This window comes from Thermobia domestica, chromosome 12 (genome assembly GCF_964235325.1).
Source record: "Thermobia domestica chromosome 12, izTheDome1.hap1.1, whole genome shotgun sequence".
In the NCBI taxonomy this organism is placed as follows: domain Eukaryota; kingdom Metazoa; phylum Arthropoda; class Insecta; order Zygentoma; family Lepismatidae; genus Thermobia; species Thermobia domestica.
Window position 1 is genome coordinate 122002846 of NC_137465.1, and position 16999 is coordinate 122019844.

Below are 16999 nucleotides of genomic sequence, written 5' to 3' on the forward strand. Positions count from 1 at the left end.
CTGTTTTACTAATACATTTAAGTTTTTTAATAAATTATCAAACCCCAATTTAGAAAACTTATTTTCCTCGCAACTTGTTAAAGAGAATAATATGGAGGAAAAAAAAACTTCATCAATCTTACATATTCCTAAATGTCTCGAGATCAACATACCGCATTCAGAAAAATTGTTGTAATGAAATTTGCATAAAATTCCATACTACTCCTCCATACACCACTCTCACACATGCGCACTGCACAAAATAGTTCAATATTTTAGGTATTAATTATTTCTTGAAATGAAAACGAGCACACAAATTCTCTTTCCGGGATTTTAATTTCAGTAATTTGATAACAAATTTGTAAGAGGAGAGGTTTAATTTTTCTTTCATAAATAGAATATACGTTTTAGGTAGAAGTTCCGTCAAGGGAAAAATATAAAATTGTAAGTTAGTAAATTTAACACTATCCCAATATTCGTAATCCATGAAAAGCCAGGATTTAATATACTTTAGAAAAAGGATTTTAATCAAATAAGATTGATTTTAATTTTGTTTTAACTTCAACTTATGGGATTTTTAATTTTTATTCACACTCACACTCTCTCAAAGTGCAATATATATTATATCAAGATTTATTTCACTACTTTAGAATGAAAAACAGCCTACTTACCAATCCTCAAAGCTCATTTGCTTCAGTTTTCTGGAGATCGTAGCGGACCACTTGACTAACTAAGCATTCAACACTTATTCCTTTTAAGATTTATTGCAATAATTTACTAATTTTTAATTTACGCAATTTTATTAATCAAAATTTCTAATTTTTGAACATTTAAACCAGTAATGATTTGAAACTATTCAAGTTTAAGTTCTTAGACCTTTAACTTCCTACCTTTCATACAACTCATTTAATCATTATTTAACGTTCCCTATTAACACAACAGTTCCAGTTACTAGTTAATAATCACTTTTAAAGCAAATCTTTAATTCACTAATTAACTTCCCCTTTTTAATGCAAGTTTTTTAAAACAAAACACTAAACAAGAAAGGAAAGACAAGTCGCAACATACATTCAATGTAAATTTTATACACATATTTTAACTTCCCTTCTTTCTCGTTATTTCTCTATAATGTTAAAAGCAAGAAAAGGAACACTCTATTTAATTAGCAGGAAAAGTTAGTTAATTTAATTAATATTAAGTTTTGTAACGATTAAAAGGGGCTACTATTATTAGTGAACAAATTGAGTTAAATGCAAAGCTTACTTATTTAACTTACTTTATAACTCATGAAAAATCTATTAAAAAAAAGACAAAAGGTATAATAATCAAAACAAAAGTGCTATTCAAAACACTCCATTTCTTACTTTTCCTATTTAAATCAGTCAAGCCTATCCATACTGCGAAGTAATACCACTTTTCGTTCTTCAAGGTAAAATGCACTAAACGGCACTCATCTCTCTCTTACAGGCTCCATATGTTCCACTTATAGATTTCAGTTTGGGTATAAAACGACCGAAGCGAACATTCCACACCACGGCTTAGGAGGGGAGGGACGTGGTCCCCTCAACGACACACTAAGCAGCGGAGACAGTGCCATCAATTATCCGAATAGCGAAATATTTGCTACTTACAGTTTGATTTCCAAAGAATATAGGAGCTTCTCATCGAATGATTACTTTTTTAAGAAAAATAAAGAAATTTTGTGACTACATGTCACATATTCCTCTAATGAAATTATAATTGGGTCCTGGACGGGTTTTGTTCATTAATGTACACTTAATTTGTAAATTGTTCGTTCTTCTTCGTTTAAAAATGAGTAAAGAGACAGTGGACTTACTTCAATGTGCTTAATAGGAATGAGCGAAATGTACATTTGTTTTAATAGAGTTAACAGATATTACACAAAATATGCCGAATGATCTTCCTGAACATACAGTACTGCTTTTTTACTGATGTTGCCCGTCCTTAAAACTCGTTTCAGCTTTAGTGGTCGTGGAAACTCGTCTGTTCGGATTTTTACATTAAATTGTAGATTCACACTTCACGTCCTCAAGGGTAAAACGGGTCCTTAAACTGCAAATAAAAAAAACAGAAACTTTCGAGGATATGCACTGTGCTGCACATTATTCTCCTAAAAATATATCTTTCTATTGCTAATATTATAATTATTTTTGATAAAATGTTATATTATTAATTAACAGTAAATTAAGGCAGTTACTGTTGAAAATTTTCTTACTCAATTAAATGTACTTTTGAGTAATATCAGTAAGAGTTGGACAGCTTTAAAGGACGTTTCTTTATTATTATTATTATTATTATTATTATTATTATTATTATTATTATTATTATTATTATTATTATTATTAACAACTTCCTAGAATCTGTTATGAGGAATTCACCCAGCCAACTATCCAGTCATAGAACCTCAAGTGTAAACGAGAGAACCTCATGCTCGTGGGTTTTCTCTGGGTTCTCCCGTTTCCTCCCACTTTCTTCATTCCACCATTTCATTTATTTCTCATAAGCACTGTCTCCTTTAGCCTAACCGGCAAAACCGTGGGACGTAAAACTTAAGGGTTTTCAACGAGTAGTATACTCATGAAAATTACTCATAATTGGGATCGTAAGTATTTGAAACACAAAACTGATGTACATTAGGGAGTTCCTTTGGCGTTTTACACATTACCTAGTTGATCAGTTCGAAGAAACATTGTGTTCAGTTACGGGTGAGTTAAACAGAAAGCTCAGATCATTTAACAGTAGGAGTGTACTTGGGGAAGGTGTTTAACACTTCCATCCTAGGATTTTTAACAAATGCTGGGTCCTAGATTGCATTAATAAAACCAGAATACTTATAAAAGGTAGAAGAAAGGTTAGGTTGTTCAAACACAATACCTGTGATTGAAGAAATTATCGTCCAGTTATTTTTCTTCCGTATCTGATGATTAACTGACGAGATAAAAAAGATGAAATGGCACAGGCTGAAAATATGGCCAAGGACTCCCCAAGGAAATCACAACACTCTTTGTGCTAAAAGGATGATAGTTTCTAATGCTCGGAGCGACGAAGGAGAAAGGTTTGACGTTCTGTCTACTTGACTTAATTCATCACCATTATAACGTTGGAGAAATGGGTGGCGGGTCATGAACTTTGTCAGTGGTTAGTCACAACACCTATGCTTGGGCTTTTAGAGAATTTAGTTTTCCAACGAACTTTCGCACAACAACTTATTATCACCACTACCTCATCGTCACTCCCTTTCGAAAATCTTGACCCTTCGTTTTCAATCACCCGAAAGACAACTATAACGCTGACAATGAAGAAAACGGTCACCGTGCTTGAACAATTGAATGACCTGATGATATGTCAAAGGAATACACTAGGAAGGATAGTCGTCTGTGGTTTATTTCTGCTAGATTACAACTTACAAGGAATTACTCAACAAAAATTGATGACTCGCCGTAGAAAACAATGTAAGTTCCACCTTGCAATTGGTTCACTTATTTTATTTATTTTTAGTACGTTTATGCCTTAGTTAGATTTTCATACATATATTCACTTCGTTATATGTTAGGTTGTATTTCTAAGCAATAATATTTTCTATTTTGTGACGCTTGGGCACAATTTACTATATTTTATCTCTACTGTTACAGTAACTATTGTTTTTGGCACTTACATTGTTTTCTACAGCGAGTCTTCAATTTATGTCGATATTTCTCTGTCTCGGAATTATCAGTCACAAGGCGTTTAAATAGTAAATTACCATTATCAATGTAATGTCCATATCACTGTAACTTTGATATCAATCTTTTAATACTTTACAACAGTTCGCTCCCTCCTGATAATCAACCTGTAAATTGGCAAGAATAAAATTAGATTACAAATAAGACTGAATAAGTGCTAAGTTTTATTTTTTCTTAAGTATTAGTTTAATGTTTATATCTGTATCTTTACAGACAAAACAGTATTAGTGTTCTTTTTTCTTTCTTAATAGAAGGAGATTAATATCTGAAGAAGCAGATCATTACCGTCATCACCAGTGTTTATTTTCGAAGTCCAGTGCAATAGATTTTATCGTGGAATTGAATTTATCTTACACTGATATCGAATGGGTGGCTCAGGTACAAGAAGCTCTGATAAAAAAGTTTGCCGTGAAGCTGTTCCTGAAGTACCAATTTGAAGAGTATGTGTCATAAGCATATTTTTATGTATTTATATATGTTTGCAAAATAACTGCTAGTGCTTGAACATAAACATTTTACCTATTTATTCGTTCGGACTCCTTGTTAATTATTACTATTATTATTTTTCTTGATTTGTGTAGATTAAAAATAGGTTAATTGTAATAATCTATGCTGCTACTCCCTGCATTCCTATACATATAAATAGGTAATATATAAATATATGGAATTAGTAATATATATAAATTCATAATTGCGTCTATTCTGTAGAATAATTAGGTCTTAGTGATAGAGTACTCTGGTTTGGTTATTGTTTAGTAAATGACCTTACAAAATCTAAATAGTTGAAAGTTTGATCCAGAACATTTAGGTACCAAACTAACACAGAATCTTTAATTGTTTCTTCATAGTTAACTTACTAGGTTCAGTAATATTTGAAATTCATTTGAAATTTCAGGTCTGTTCAGTTTTTTTTTTTTTTTTTTTTTTTTTTTTTTTTTTTTTTTTTTTTTTTGCAAGAAAACTTTACGAGAAGTTTTCGATTCATTAACATCAAATATTGGGCGGTGAGCTATGTCAGCTAACCTCAAGAATGTATTACTCTCATCTGCCTCATGTTTCAACATTTCAATTAAGCAATTAGTAAGAATTTCTTTCCAAATTACTCTCAGAACGATATGGAACTTACCTGCTGACTTGGTACAATTGGTCTGAAGAAACGACTACTGATTAGAAAATGAAACAATACTTATTAATAACTTGAAAAAAATATTTCTAGTTCTACTTCCTGGAACGAAAAAAGGAATGCTAGATAAAGACTATAATATGATAAACACAATACTGATTCATAACGTTTCTCTTGCAGTATTATATTTGAAAAACCACAGGTGTAGTGCTTGAACGAATAAATTGGATTTTGCCACTCAGCTCTGGTTTTACTTTGTAACGGAGTAATTTACCGTTACATTAAATTTCTACTAATTTGCTTTGCAACGGACCTCATATTAAAGGTTGCATAATTTTAAGAAGAAAGGATTCAGATATAATATTTCTGGTATAAAGCTCTTTTCATTTGAAGTGATTAAAGTAGACCTGCACAAACATGTGAATTGGTGATTTGTTACTTTATTATATATTTTGTTGCTTTTTCCATTTTTGTTTGTGTTTTTGATGTATAATTTACCTACTACATAAGGGGGCGCGGTGGCTCAGTGGTAGAGCGTTTACCTCCGGTGCTTGGGGTCCCGGGTTCGATCCCAGCTCGCGCCGTGTGGACTTTGTGGTGGACAAACACCGTGCTCGTGGGTTTTCTCGGGGTTCTCCCGTTTCCTCCCACTTTCTTCATTCCACCATTTCATTCATTTCTCATAATCACCGTCTCCTTTAGCCTAACCGGCATAAGCGTGGGACGTAAAACTCAAAGATTTCATTTACCTACTACATAACGGCGGACAATTACTTGATCTGCGCCTATGTATACTTTACAATTGCATGAATAATTTCAGGAATCTCAGAAATACCTGTATGAATTAACATTTATAAAAGAATTCCTCAGAATTTTACTGTTATTTGTTTACTTAACTTTTAGTATAAGTGTGGCTATTTTCATTCTGTATGTGCTTTTGTGTGCTTTTTAAAAACCATATGGTAAGCTTTACGTTTCGTAGATTCTGTCCATGAAAGAAATAGTTGTTGATAATGTTAGAAAAGGGAGGAAACGCGAACAAATACACAGTATGTAAGTAGCGTGCTACTTTATAAAATTGTAAGTATAATTTTAGAGAATTTATACTCCATTGTTTGTATAAGTAAATCGTTATTGCATTGGCACGTTCCGTATTGAAGTTCTTATTAGGTAAAATGTTCATTGAGATATCCAGTGTGTAAGATTATCGCGAATTATATTCCTAAGCGGATTAGGATTAATGTGTTTAATGCGCCTTATTTAGAAACACATATACTGCAATAGTAAAACCGAATATAGTTTTGGACAACGACGATAGAATATCTTCTTTGCTTTCATTAATAATCCGAAATGATTTAGGATGAGGCTAAGATTTGTGCTCATTAGCAAATGGAGCTTTCTGAGATGTTAATTTTTAGTGGAGGAACGTAACTGGCAGTGTATCCAGGTAATAAGTAATTAGAAGATTTTCTGCAATGCATAGAAGGAAGCATAAATACTGTTATAGTATTCTCACTGTTCCAGAACTAATAGTTAAAGTAAAAATTACGTTTTCACATACACCTTGAGTCACCAAGAAATGACATAATAATAGTTATTATTTATTATTAATTTCGTATCGCCTTTCGTTCCGATTTATTGATCAACAGGGCCCGGATCTTGTTGACAAGTCAACTTTTTTCTGTTACGCATAGGACAAGGCAAGTTCAAATAAAAACGTTATCCATCAGCTATGGGTTCTAAAAATATAGTTTTTTAGAGTCAACTTTTGGTCACTTTTTGCCGTTTTGAAATTTCAGGTCATTTTTTAATATTTTAAGGTAACTTTTAGGTCATTTATGGTCTTTTTATTCTTTTTCTTCTACATAAGGAAATCTTTAAATGAACGCGGTTTACGAATGTGGAAAAGACTAAGTTGAATAATCTCTTTTCTTGCTTCCTGACTATTGGGGTGGAAAAACTGCATTCTTAACAAGCTAATGAAAACTAAACTGTAGCTGGTTAACGAAAGGTGGGGGTTGGTAGGTGGCCAAACAGATAGTTTTGGGTTGTTGACCACAAAGGATGTGATCACGTGAATAACTAAAGATAATAGTTAAGAACAGCTACTTCTCATCTCCCGTGCACGAGGATACATCTTACTGTTGCACTACCTACAAAAATGATTCTATATCATGTATAAGTGGTAATAGAACACACAACAAACCCAGAACATGTTGTATTTACACTCCAACATGGAGTGAGAATACAGCGTGATCTCAGTTTCTTCCGTGTTCTATTACTACTTGTACACCAAATAGAATCATTTTTCTACGTAGTGCAACAGTAAGAATATCCACGTGCACGGGACATGCGATATGTGTTTTCAAATCCCCCCATATAGTCATACACTAAGTACAAGGGTACATTATTATTCCCATACGATATAAAAAACAGATATTCCTAGAAAAACACCCTAAGTACAAGGGCAAGAACTCAGTCTATTACTTACTTTTTAACATCCTAGATAGTCAATGAATAATTCCTGAAAGTATGGCGTTTCTCGTCCTTCCCTAAATGGGAAGTACGGCTCCTTAACTATAACCTAACTAAAAATGGATTAGAAGGCGTACAAGGATTTTAAACATGTTTCTATCTATTTTTTTCATGTAGTCTACACTTGCGAACTTTTATTGTTTGAGTGCTTCCTAGCTTCAACTCAGGAGTGAATTGACCCTTTCAATACTTACAATGCCGTACAATGGACTGATCAATAGAAATAAATGATCAATGGACTGCAACTAAGTGAAACAATACTTTTTGAATATGAGCGAGAAATGTTAACTAAAAATTCAATGGATATTAAAAACTGTCAATGTTTAACGAAGTAAACGTTTAAGACAACGCAAGTTTTAAGGTCAATTCTTGTGATTTTTATGGTCATTTTACAGGAATTTTAGTGTCATTTTATAGGTCAGTTTTTAGAAAATTTTAGGTCAACAACATCCGGGCTCTGTTGATCAACAATGACTGCAATATTATTTAAACACCAAATTGACCACAATAGCATGTACTTTTCCCCCTATAAGGAAATCGGATACTAGGCAAAATATACCTAGGCCAAAATAATTGAATAAGCTGTAAGTTATTCGTTGAAGAAATTTTCAAGTTGTTTGCAGTAAGCAGGTACGGTGATCGCCTCAATAGTAGTAATGATATTTTTGCGTTGTTTTGAAACATTCGTGCAATTAATAGTGACAAACGAAGTTGGAACTGGTCTAATATCTGTAGAAAATCTTTCTTAATGTTTGTTATTGTTTTTTTTTTCTTGCATATTGTGTAATATCAACATATGTAAAATGTAGAATAAATTAATAGTTCGTAAAATAAGAATGAACAACTAAAGATAGTAATCAAGTATCCACTGAAGCATCGATCTATTACATATTTGAATTTAGAGAGTAATGTCGATATTGAAGAGTTTGTATCAATTCCTTTCTTTATTATTCTGTGCGAGATGCATGTGTTCTTCATCTTTATAATTTCATCTGCAAATATGCATTATTTCATAATCTATGGCGGAACTTTCTCATTATTGTTTCCAGGGTATATGTTAGGTTGAATATATTAAAAGAGAATCCTATCAGTTACATGCTAGATGTTCACGTGATGGCTGAGTTGCTTGTAATATATTCTTTGTCGTTAGATTCTCATCATTATCTCTACTGCAGCTGGATATTGAAGGAATGGTTGAACGTAGAATATTTGTTACTCTTACGGTATTGTAGTCTTTGTGTTAGGTCCATGAGGTCCTAGGTTCGATTCCAGCTCACGCCAAGTCAGTTTTGTGGTGGACACACACTATGGGCATGGGTCTTCTCGGGGTTCTTACGTTTCCTCCCACTTTCTTCATTCCACCATTTCATTCATTTCTCACTATCACCGTCTCCTTTAGTCTAGCCTACGTAAACGTGGGATGTAAAACTTAAAGATTTCATTTTATATCTGTTTCATTTCACGAGTATCATGGGTGGCTTTAGCAGTATGGTTGGAAAATTAAAGAAAAATTTAATGGATTAAAAGTTGTGAGAAAAACGTAATTTAAAATTAACTTCCAAATGAATTAATTAAAATTAAACTCGTAAACTGGCGATTTTCACTACTATGCAATTAAGATTGTCTACAGTTTCGAAAGTTAATGTAAAATCTAATGAATAAAATTAAGGGCAAGGGAAAAATTAAAGAATTATTATGAAAAATTACTATTGTGAAATAAAACTGATAATCAATAAAAGTAAAATAAAGGTGTCATAATATTGAGAAAAAATGCATCACTGAAATTATGTACTTTAAATATATGTTTTAGCCCTCGGCTAGCTGAGGGCTTCGTACCCAGACTTCCGCATTTGCTCGATCTATAGCCTCGCATCTCTCATATCCCTAATCTAGGGATTTCGAGATTTAATCATCGTATTATAACAATTGAAAACCTCACTCTTTTTTCTTTCCTTCTAAGGGAAACATCATAAAACGCGTAAATAACTATTTTATTAACATGTCTCTATTCGTAAGGGATTTCGATATATGGGCATATTATTTTTAACACTTGCAACCCCGACTCCTTTTTTCTTCCCATCGTTGTTTTTCCTTGTGGGGAAAATATCAGAAACCTTTGAAACACATCTTCATTTATTTTAAATGAAAAATCTAAATAACAAATTTCATGTATCTAACCTTCACGGATTTCGACATATGGCCATCATATTGTAACAATTGCAAAACCATTGTTTTTTTTTTCTACCCGTCTTCTAGATAGGGGATATATATATATATATATATATACACGTACAGGGCTGTTATAAGTCCTTGCTGTAAAACAAATGCTTATAACTTTTTTTAAAAGAATAATGATATTGCAGTGAAATAAATGTTAAAATCTTTATCGAGACGTACATTTTGTATCATCATGCATACATATACTGCCGCCATCATCGCCACACCTCTAGCTGGGCTCCGTTAACATCCATACATTCATGCAACCTCCGGCAAAAATCCGTTAATGCTATTCCGTCTGGGTCGTCAGAAATGTCATAGATCACTTCACTAATCTTAGCTTTCACGCAGTGGTAACTAAAGGCTTGGGGGCCTCCCCGCAGACAGAGTGGAGTGGGGCCCCTTCTCTACGTACTACTTCACGATTTAAGGACCCCTTGATGACTTGGCCTCCCCCGCAATGCGGGGTCTGCGGGGCCCTTATTTACGCCACTGCGTTTCACGTCCTGCAAGTCCTTTGGTTTTTCTGCATACACCTGTGTCTTAACAAGATCTCAAAACCAAAAATCACGGTAGCAAATCGGAGGACCTAAGGGACCAAGGGGTGGGACCTCTATACCCAGTCCACCTGCCAGGTAGCTCATGGTCAAGATATTCCCTGACGACTTGCGCAAAATGTGTGTGTGTGTGGGGGGGGGGGGGGGCTCCGTCTTGCTGGTAGTAGATGTGATCCTTGATTCCCAACCTAAACAATTTGGGCATCAGAAAAATTTGTAAGCATTTGAAGGTTTTCGTCGAAGGAAAACGGGCCTATGAGGTGGCACATTGATGTGGGACACCACACATTCACTTTCGGGCTGTTTCTTTCGTGCGTTTCATATTCATGAGGATTTTCAGTTCCCCAAACAAGACAGTTGTGCCTGTTTACCCTCCCTAAAACATGGAAAGGTGCTTCATCTGAGAACATGAGTAACTGCAGGAGTTCCCTTTCATCATTCAATCGTTTCAGCATCTGTTCACAGAACTGCAGTCTCGTATTTTGATCTCCTTCTGTGAGTTCATGCACAATTTAATCTTGTACAGGTTGGCTTTCAAATGTTTACGCATTATCTTGCACGTTGTTGACTGAGGAATTCCCAACTCCAGCGACCGCCACAGAATCGATTTTCTTGGACTTTTCTTCAGGCTGTCCGCACCGTGTTTGGGCTTATGGCGGCCGACCACTTCTTTATATATCACAAACACTCCCGGTAGCCAGAAACTTGCTGTGCCAACTCTTTATACTCCTAACGTCAGAAGGTACTTTATTTTTGTACACACGTCTGAAATTTTCACTGCACTAACACATCTGATTTCAGTTCTGCATACATACCAACACACACACACACATGCACACGCACACGTGCTCTCTCTTGTACCGTCACCATTTTCATGACCTTTGTTGTCACTAGTGTTGTCAACTTCATCATTGTAATAGTGTTACCAACTAAAAATTTACAGATCATCTCACAATTTAAAATGTATTTCACTGCAATATCATTTTTTTTTTTAAAGCAAGAACTTTATAACAAGCATAACATTTGTTTTATAGCAAGAACTTTATAACAATGCTGTATAAACGCTAAAACACGCCTAAATACCAAATTTCATGACTTGGATGAGTCGGATGTTTGTGTTACTGCAGTGTCTTTAGTTTGTAACACTGAATAGTGAATGTGGTATTTTAAGTTTTAGTTTCAAATGTAGATTTGAAGTGTGTGAAAACGTAATATATTGCAATTTAAAAATTACAACTTTATGTTTGGTTGGCAACACGGTGAATTGGGTAGCCTTGCGAATTGCGATGCGAATTGCACGGTGAATTGCAGAGAATTGTATCTAACGATTTCCTCTATCGATATTTTCATGTTGCAAAATTTCATCCATTTTTACCAGTTGGTTTAAAAGCTACAAAAGCTTTAAAAATAAATGGTCCATCAGGGTGTCTAAAAAATATTCAGTTGTCATTTGTGTTCCAAGTCACAGGTTATGTACCGTGAAGATTAGTGAACTTTCCGCGAAATTGCACTATGTTCCACAGTTTAATTCCGATAAAGGCACAAATGTTGCGCAGGCCAGTAAAGAAATTGTGCTGTTTATTGGCAAGATACGCTATCAAAAGCAACAGCCAAAAGATGGTTCAGTCGCTTTTGTTCTGGAAATCTCGATGTCCAAGATGCTCCTCGCGGTGCATGTCAGTCACAGCGAAGGTGGATGATATTCTGGCAAAAGTCAACGTTTGGCTGCCACATGACCTGACCCAAAAACGTTTATTTGACCGAATTTCTATTTTCGAGTCTTTACTGAAACGCATTGAATTTCTATTTTCGAGACTTTCTGAAGCGGTTAATCATGAGTGACGAAAAGCGGATAACCTACAACAGTATACGATCAAGATCGTGGTCGAAGTGAGTAGCTCTACAGTCTGCGGCAAAGCCCACATTGACGTCCAGGAATGTTATACCGTGCGTTTGATGGGAATGGAAGGGTATCGTGCATCACAAGCTGCTAACCCCTAGCAAAACGGTAGACTCGAACTTGTACTGTCGACAATTAGCGTAAGTATATCTAGCAATTCAAAAGAAATGACCAGAAGTGGTCAACAGAAAAGGTATCGTATGTCACGCTTATAACACCGTACCGCATACTCTTTAACGACTCGTCCTAACTTGAGAGAACTTGGCTAAGAAGGATTAATGGATCCACCGTATAGCCCGTATCTGGCAGTATTATTTGTTTCGGTCTGTAGAGAATTCTCTGAGTAGTGTTAATTTTTAAAGAGCCCTGTAGAAACCAGGTATCACTTTTTTTTTTTATATATAGTAGAATCCACAGAAATTCTATAGCTAAAGAATTATGGTGTCGCGGAAAACAGCAGAAAATTATTGACCAAAATAGTACATATGTGGTTTCATAATGTTTCAAATAATAGTAAATGTTCTCTGAGTGTTGACATCCAAAAGCTCAATACATTTTGGACAACCTGATGCATGTATAGATAAACAATCCGTTGTCCCTGTCACTTGGGGTCAACTGACGTGCCCGTTCTTGCTTAAACTTAGCTTAAATCTCATGAGCACTGTCATCATTCATCTTTAGCGACCCCGGGAAGTATGGATTCCATACAAATCTTGATCATTTTTGATATTATTTCTAAACCCTTCTCATTCCTCATGCTGAACTTGGACTTAAGTGCCATCGTAAGTGACACTCTTATCTCAGCGATCCCGAAAATTATGGATTCGATATTATTGTCGGTCGTTTTTGATTATTAGGATCACACAAGCTACACTTATAAGATTGTGTTGTTAGTAAATCGTCCGTTACTCCACATAGCACCACTTAAACGGAAACTGTTTTTAAACATTCTTTTTAGCAATAGATAGCTTAATCGATTATCTCGGCCAGGTCGTTAGTGAAGTCAATACGTTAACATCTTAACGGGTAACGGTGACTTTAATTTGTCCGTACTTCACACGATAACTCTTAAACGAAAGTGCGTTTTTGAATTCTGTTTTTTGGAATAGATAGCTCGTGTGATTGTTAATAGAGTTAATCAACGTATATCTTAAAGTGTAACTGTGACTGTAATCCGTACGTTACTCCATATGATAACGAACAAAATCAAATTTTTGATTTTTTTGCAATAGATAACTAGAGCCGTTATCTCGTCCGAGTTCGTTGGTGGAGACAATCCGTTAACATTATAATGGGTAACGGTGACTAACGGTAGGTATCCGTATCCCATCTTCTATTATGAAACGAAGGTAGTAGAAGGTTGGACATCGCGACGTTAGATGGCTGCAAATATCTTTCTGTGGTTGACATCTACCGGATGAAATTGATACTTCAAGGGTGTGATCCTTTTTACTGTCTACCAGAGTTTATTTTTACATGTTACTCCCCTTCTCATCCTATGTTATAGGTTTCTAACCCCTATAGTATCTGTTTCCAAGTTGTAAGTCCAGTATGTTCTAAGTTTAGGTGAACATCCATTCATTTATATATAGTATACATTGGTGTGGTAAATCTTAAGAGTCTTCATCCCGGCGAAATTAAAATACCACTAATTTTACAGTAATTGTGTGATATCTTCAAGTAAATAAAAGATAATTGAAATATGGAACAAGAGCGCCCTAGACAATATTATCTTGCGTGAGGTACCGTTATCACAAGTCACCTAGTGGCTTTCCGTTTTCAGCTGTTTAGAAACGCGAAAATAAATGCCGATTTTCAAAATGGCTCGAAATCGAAAGGAGATAAGTGAGTCGTGATAACGGTTTCTCATGTAAAATAATATTGTCTAGGGCGCTCTTGTTCCACATTTCGATTATAATTTATCTATTTGAAGATATCACATAATTACTGTAAAATTAGCGGTATTTTAATTTCGTCGGGATAAAGACTCTTAAGGACTAGATCAATAAAGCAATTTAAAATATTGCGTGGTCGATGGAATGAATGGAAACCAGCAGGCAGATGTTGCGAGAGGTCTTCCACACGTGCACAGGAAGCAAGACGCATAGCGTGACGTCAGCGTGACTGTATTGCTGAATTAGTCTGCTTCCCTAACATGAAGCAGTTGAATGAAAGGGACGAGGCAGTGTGTGTCAATCAGAGAGCTACTAAGGTGTTAGAGACAACATTTGAGTGACTTCACACGGGGAAGAATCATCGGAAACTGGAAGAAGAACAAAGTGCGACGTGTAGCCCAGAAGTTTCGTGTAACCACAGTATTGTTTTGCTTCATCTTTTTATCTCCAATTTTTATTTATTTATTTATTTATTTATTTATTTATTTATAGGCACTGGACTAAGTTACAGACTCTTGTTCCAACGGTTTTGCCCTTCAGGCTAAAGAAGGCGGATGTTTAATATATATATGATACACTTGTGTCATCTTGATTACTTCTTTTGGAACTTGAAGTTAGAGGGATGATTATTTTTTTAAGCAATTAGTTGACTGGATTCTTATTTTACTTTGTATTATACATGTTTATAAAGTCACTTTTTTTCTTTCTTTTTTCTAGACTCGATATATTGCACATGTTAAGGGTTATGTTCTTGCCTGTTGTTTTAAATTCCTTGAAACCTGTGGAGGAATACCTAATCCGTAAGAAAAGAGATATGATTGAGGAATTTATTTCTATTCCTCATGAATGTGGTCCCGCTACAAAGGTAATTGTAGTACTGTAAAATTGAATGACTTTTTGAATTTCTTTTTTTTTTTTAGTAGTAGCATGTAGTTTCTTTGAAATTTATCCATTTAATTAATATTATATAATGCTGCCTTGCAGTTCATTGAGGGATTTACAAAGGCTAAGGAAAGAAAACCTTGGAAGAAAAGTTACTTGGTTTCCCGAGTTGGAAGTTGGGCGAGAGATTAACAACCTCATATCGAAAATAAAGTAAAAGAAAGAAAAAAAAAATGAAATTTGGAGAGCAGCATCGGGGTAGTAGAATTACGGAAAGATGGACTAGGAATAAGGATCTGGAACTGGTTACATGAAATATGAGAACAATTCTAAAACCAGGAAAAATGAGAGAAATTGATGACGAGATTTAAAAACTTGATGTCATAAATAGATTACGAGAGATATTGTAGAATTGGTTAGCCGAAATAGGAAGCTGATTTATTTTATATCATACAGTGGACCGGTTGGAACAGGTTTTATAAGACAATCTGAAATATTCTATTAGAATTCGAAACAGTCAGTGATAGCATATGTAAACTAACCCTCGAAGAAGAGTTGAAAAACATGATGACAGTGTCAGTTAAAAAAAAAATTAAAAAAAAAAAAAAAATAATAATAATAATAATAAAATAAAATAAATTTGGAAAATGTCTATAATAGACTTTTGAAGTGCGATCAGTAAACTCCAATACCAAGATAGGAAAAGAGTTCGCTAGATTAATTCATTTGAGAATAGAAGAAGTCAACAAAATAGATATGTTTACATTTGCAAGACATGCATTATCAGGGTGTCTACTGACCTGGAAAACCTTGAAAACCTGGAAATAGCCTGGAATTGGACGAGGAACCTGGAAGTTTTAAAATTATTTTTCAAATATTGTTTTTGGGATTGGTATGGAATAAGTATATTTTTGTAAAATAGAAGAAAGTTATATACTACAGCGTAAGTTAAAAGCCAATAATAACTTATTCAGTGGAGATGTAGTTGAGAAAGACAGACAAACGTGAGCAGAGTGCAGGCGGTGAATGTGAATTGTGATTTTTTTTGCAGTATCGTTCGACGAAAGCGTAAACACTATCTCACAGAAAAGTCAAATGGACTTAGTAGTTCGTTTCTAGCACAGTGACGGAAATAAAGTTTTAACACGTTATTTAGCATTAGTATTCCTCGGACATGGTACTGCCCAGGATTTGGTAAGTACATTTATAAATACTTTCAGGGACAAGGGTCTCGATATCTGTAAGTTACTTTAGGTTTCTCTTGATGGCCCCAACGTTAACTTGAAATTTCTGAGTGATTTGAAGGCCTATCTGAGTGAAGAAAATGGTGAAGGTCCACAGCTTTTGGAGACAGGAACGTGCTCTTTACATATTGTTAATGGGGCTTTTAAGACTGCGCATACCAAAGCTGGTTGGAATGTGGCAGAGTTTTTGAGAGCGTTGTACTATTTATTCAAGGACTTCCCTTCAAGAAGAGCAGATTTCATGGCAGCATCTGGAACAGCAGTTTTCCCTCTTAAGTTTTGTTCTATTAGGTGGGTGGAGAATTCTAGTTATCAACCGTGCCATAACTATGATTCGTGCTTTAAATTTTATGTTGATGCAGTGAAAACAAAACCTCCTGAAACATCAAACTTGTCTGAAAGCAAAAACCCACATCTCTGATGTACTGTTGCCTGCTAGATTAGGGTTCTTTCAGTCCGTATCTGTAGAACTAGAAGAATTCCTCACTAAGTACCAGACAGACAGTCCATTACTACCGTTTCTATGGAATGACCTAAACACGTTGATTCGTAGTTTAAGCCGCTTCGTGAAAGATGATGTCTTAAAAGTAGCTAAAACTTATCAAAAACATCTATTGAGGTCAGTTTTTTTTAATAAGGACATCTTAAAATCACTTAATCTAGTTGATGTTGGATTTTCTGCGATTACATCGCTTAAAAGAGTGAAGAATGTTGATATATTGAACTTTAAGAAAGAATGCAGAAGATTCTTGCAAGAACATGTAAAAAACTTATGCTAAAATGTCCTTTAAAATACAGTGTAACAAGAGCCGCAAATTGCTTGTCTCCAGAAACTATGACCAACGAAACCCGTCGTGAATCACGTATCACACTCGCCCTGGAGACATTTGTCGAGAAGGAGCAAATAACACCTGTAAATGCTGA

The 16999-nt window shown here is 34.8% G+C and overlaps 1 protein-coding gene across 5 annotated transcripts in view; it reads left to right on the forward strand.

The window, feature by feature from the left end:
- The window catches only part of LOC145666615 (uncharacterized), a 117271-nt gene that overhangs the window by 49941 nt on the left and 50331 nt on the right, over positions 1 to 16999 (forward strand). For all 5 annotated transcript variants that reach the window (XM_081734047.1, XM_081734050.1, XM_081734049.1 and 2 more), the window contains 2 exons: positions 3974 to 4162; positions 14667 to 14814. In XM_081734047.1, the coding sequence (XP_081590173.1) occupies positions 3974 to 4162; positions 14667 to 14814 (337 nt within the window). The remainder of the gene's footprint in view (positions 1 to 3973; positions 4163 to 14666; positions 14815 to 16999) is intronic.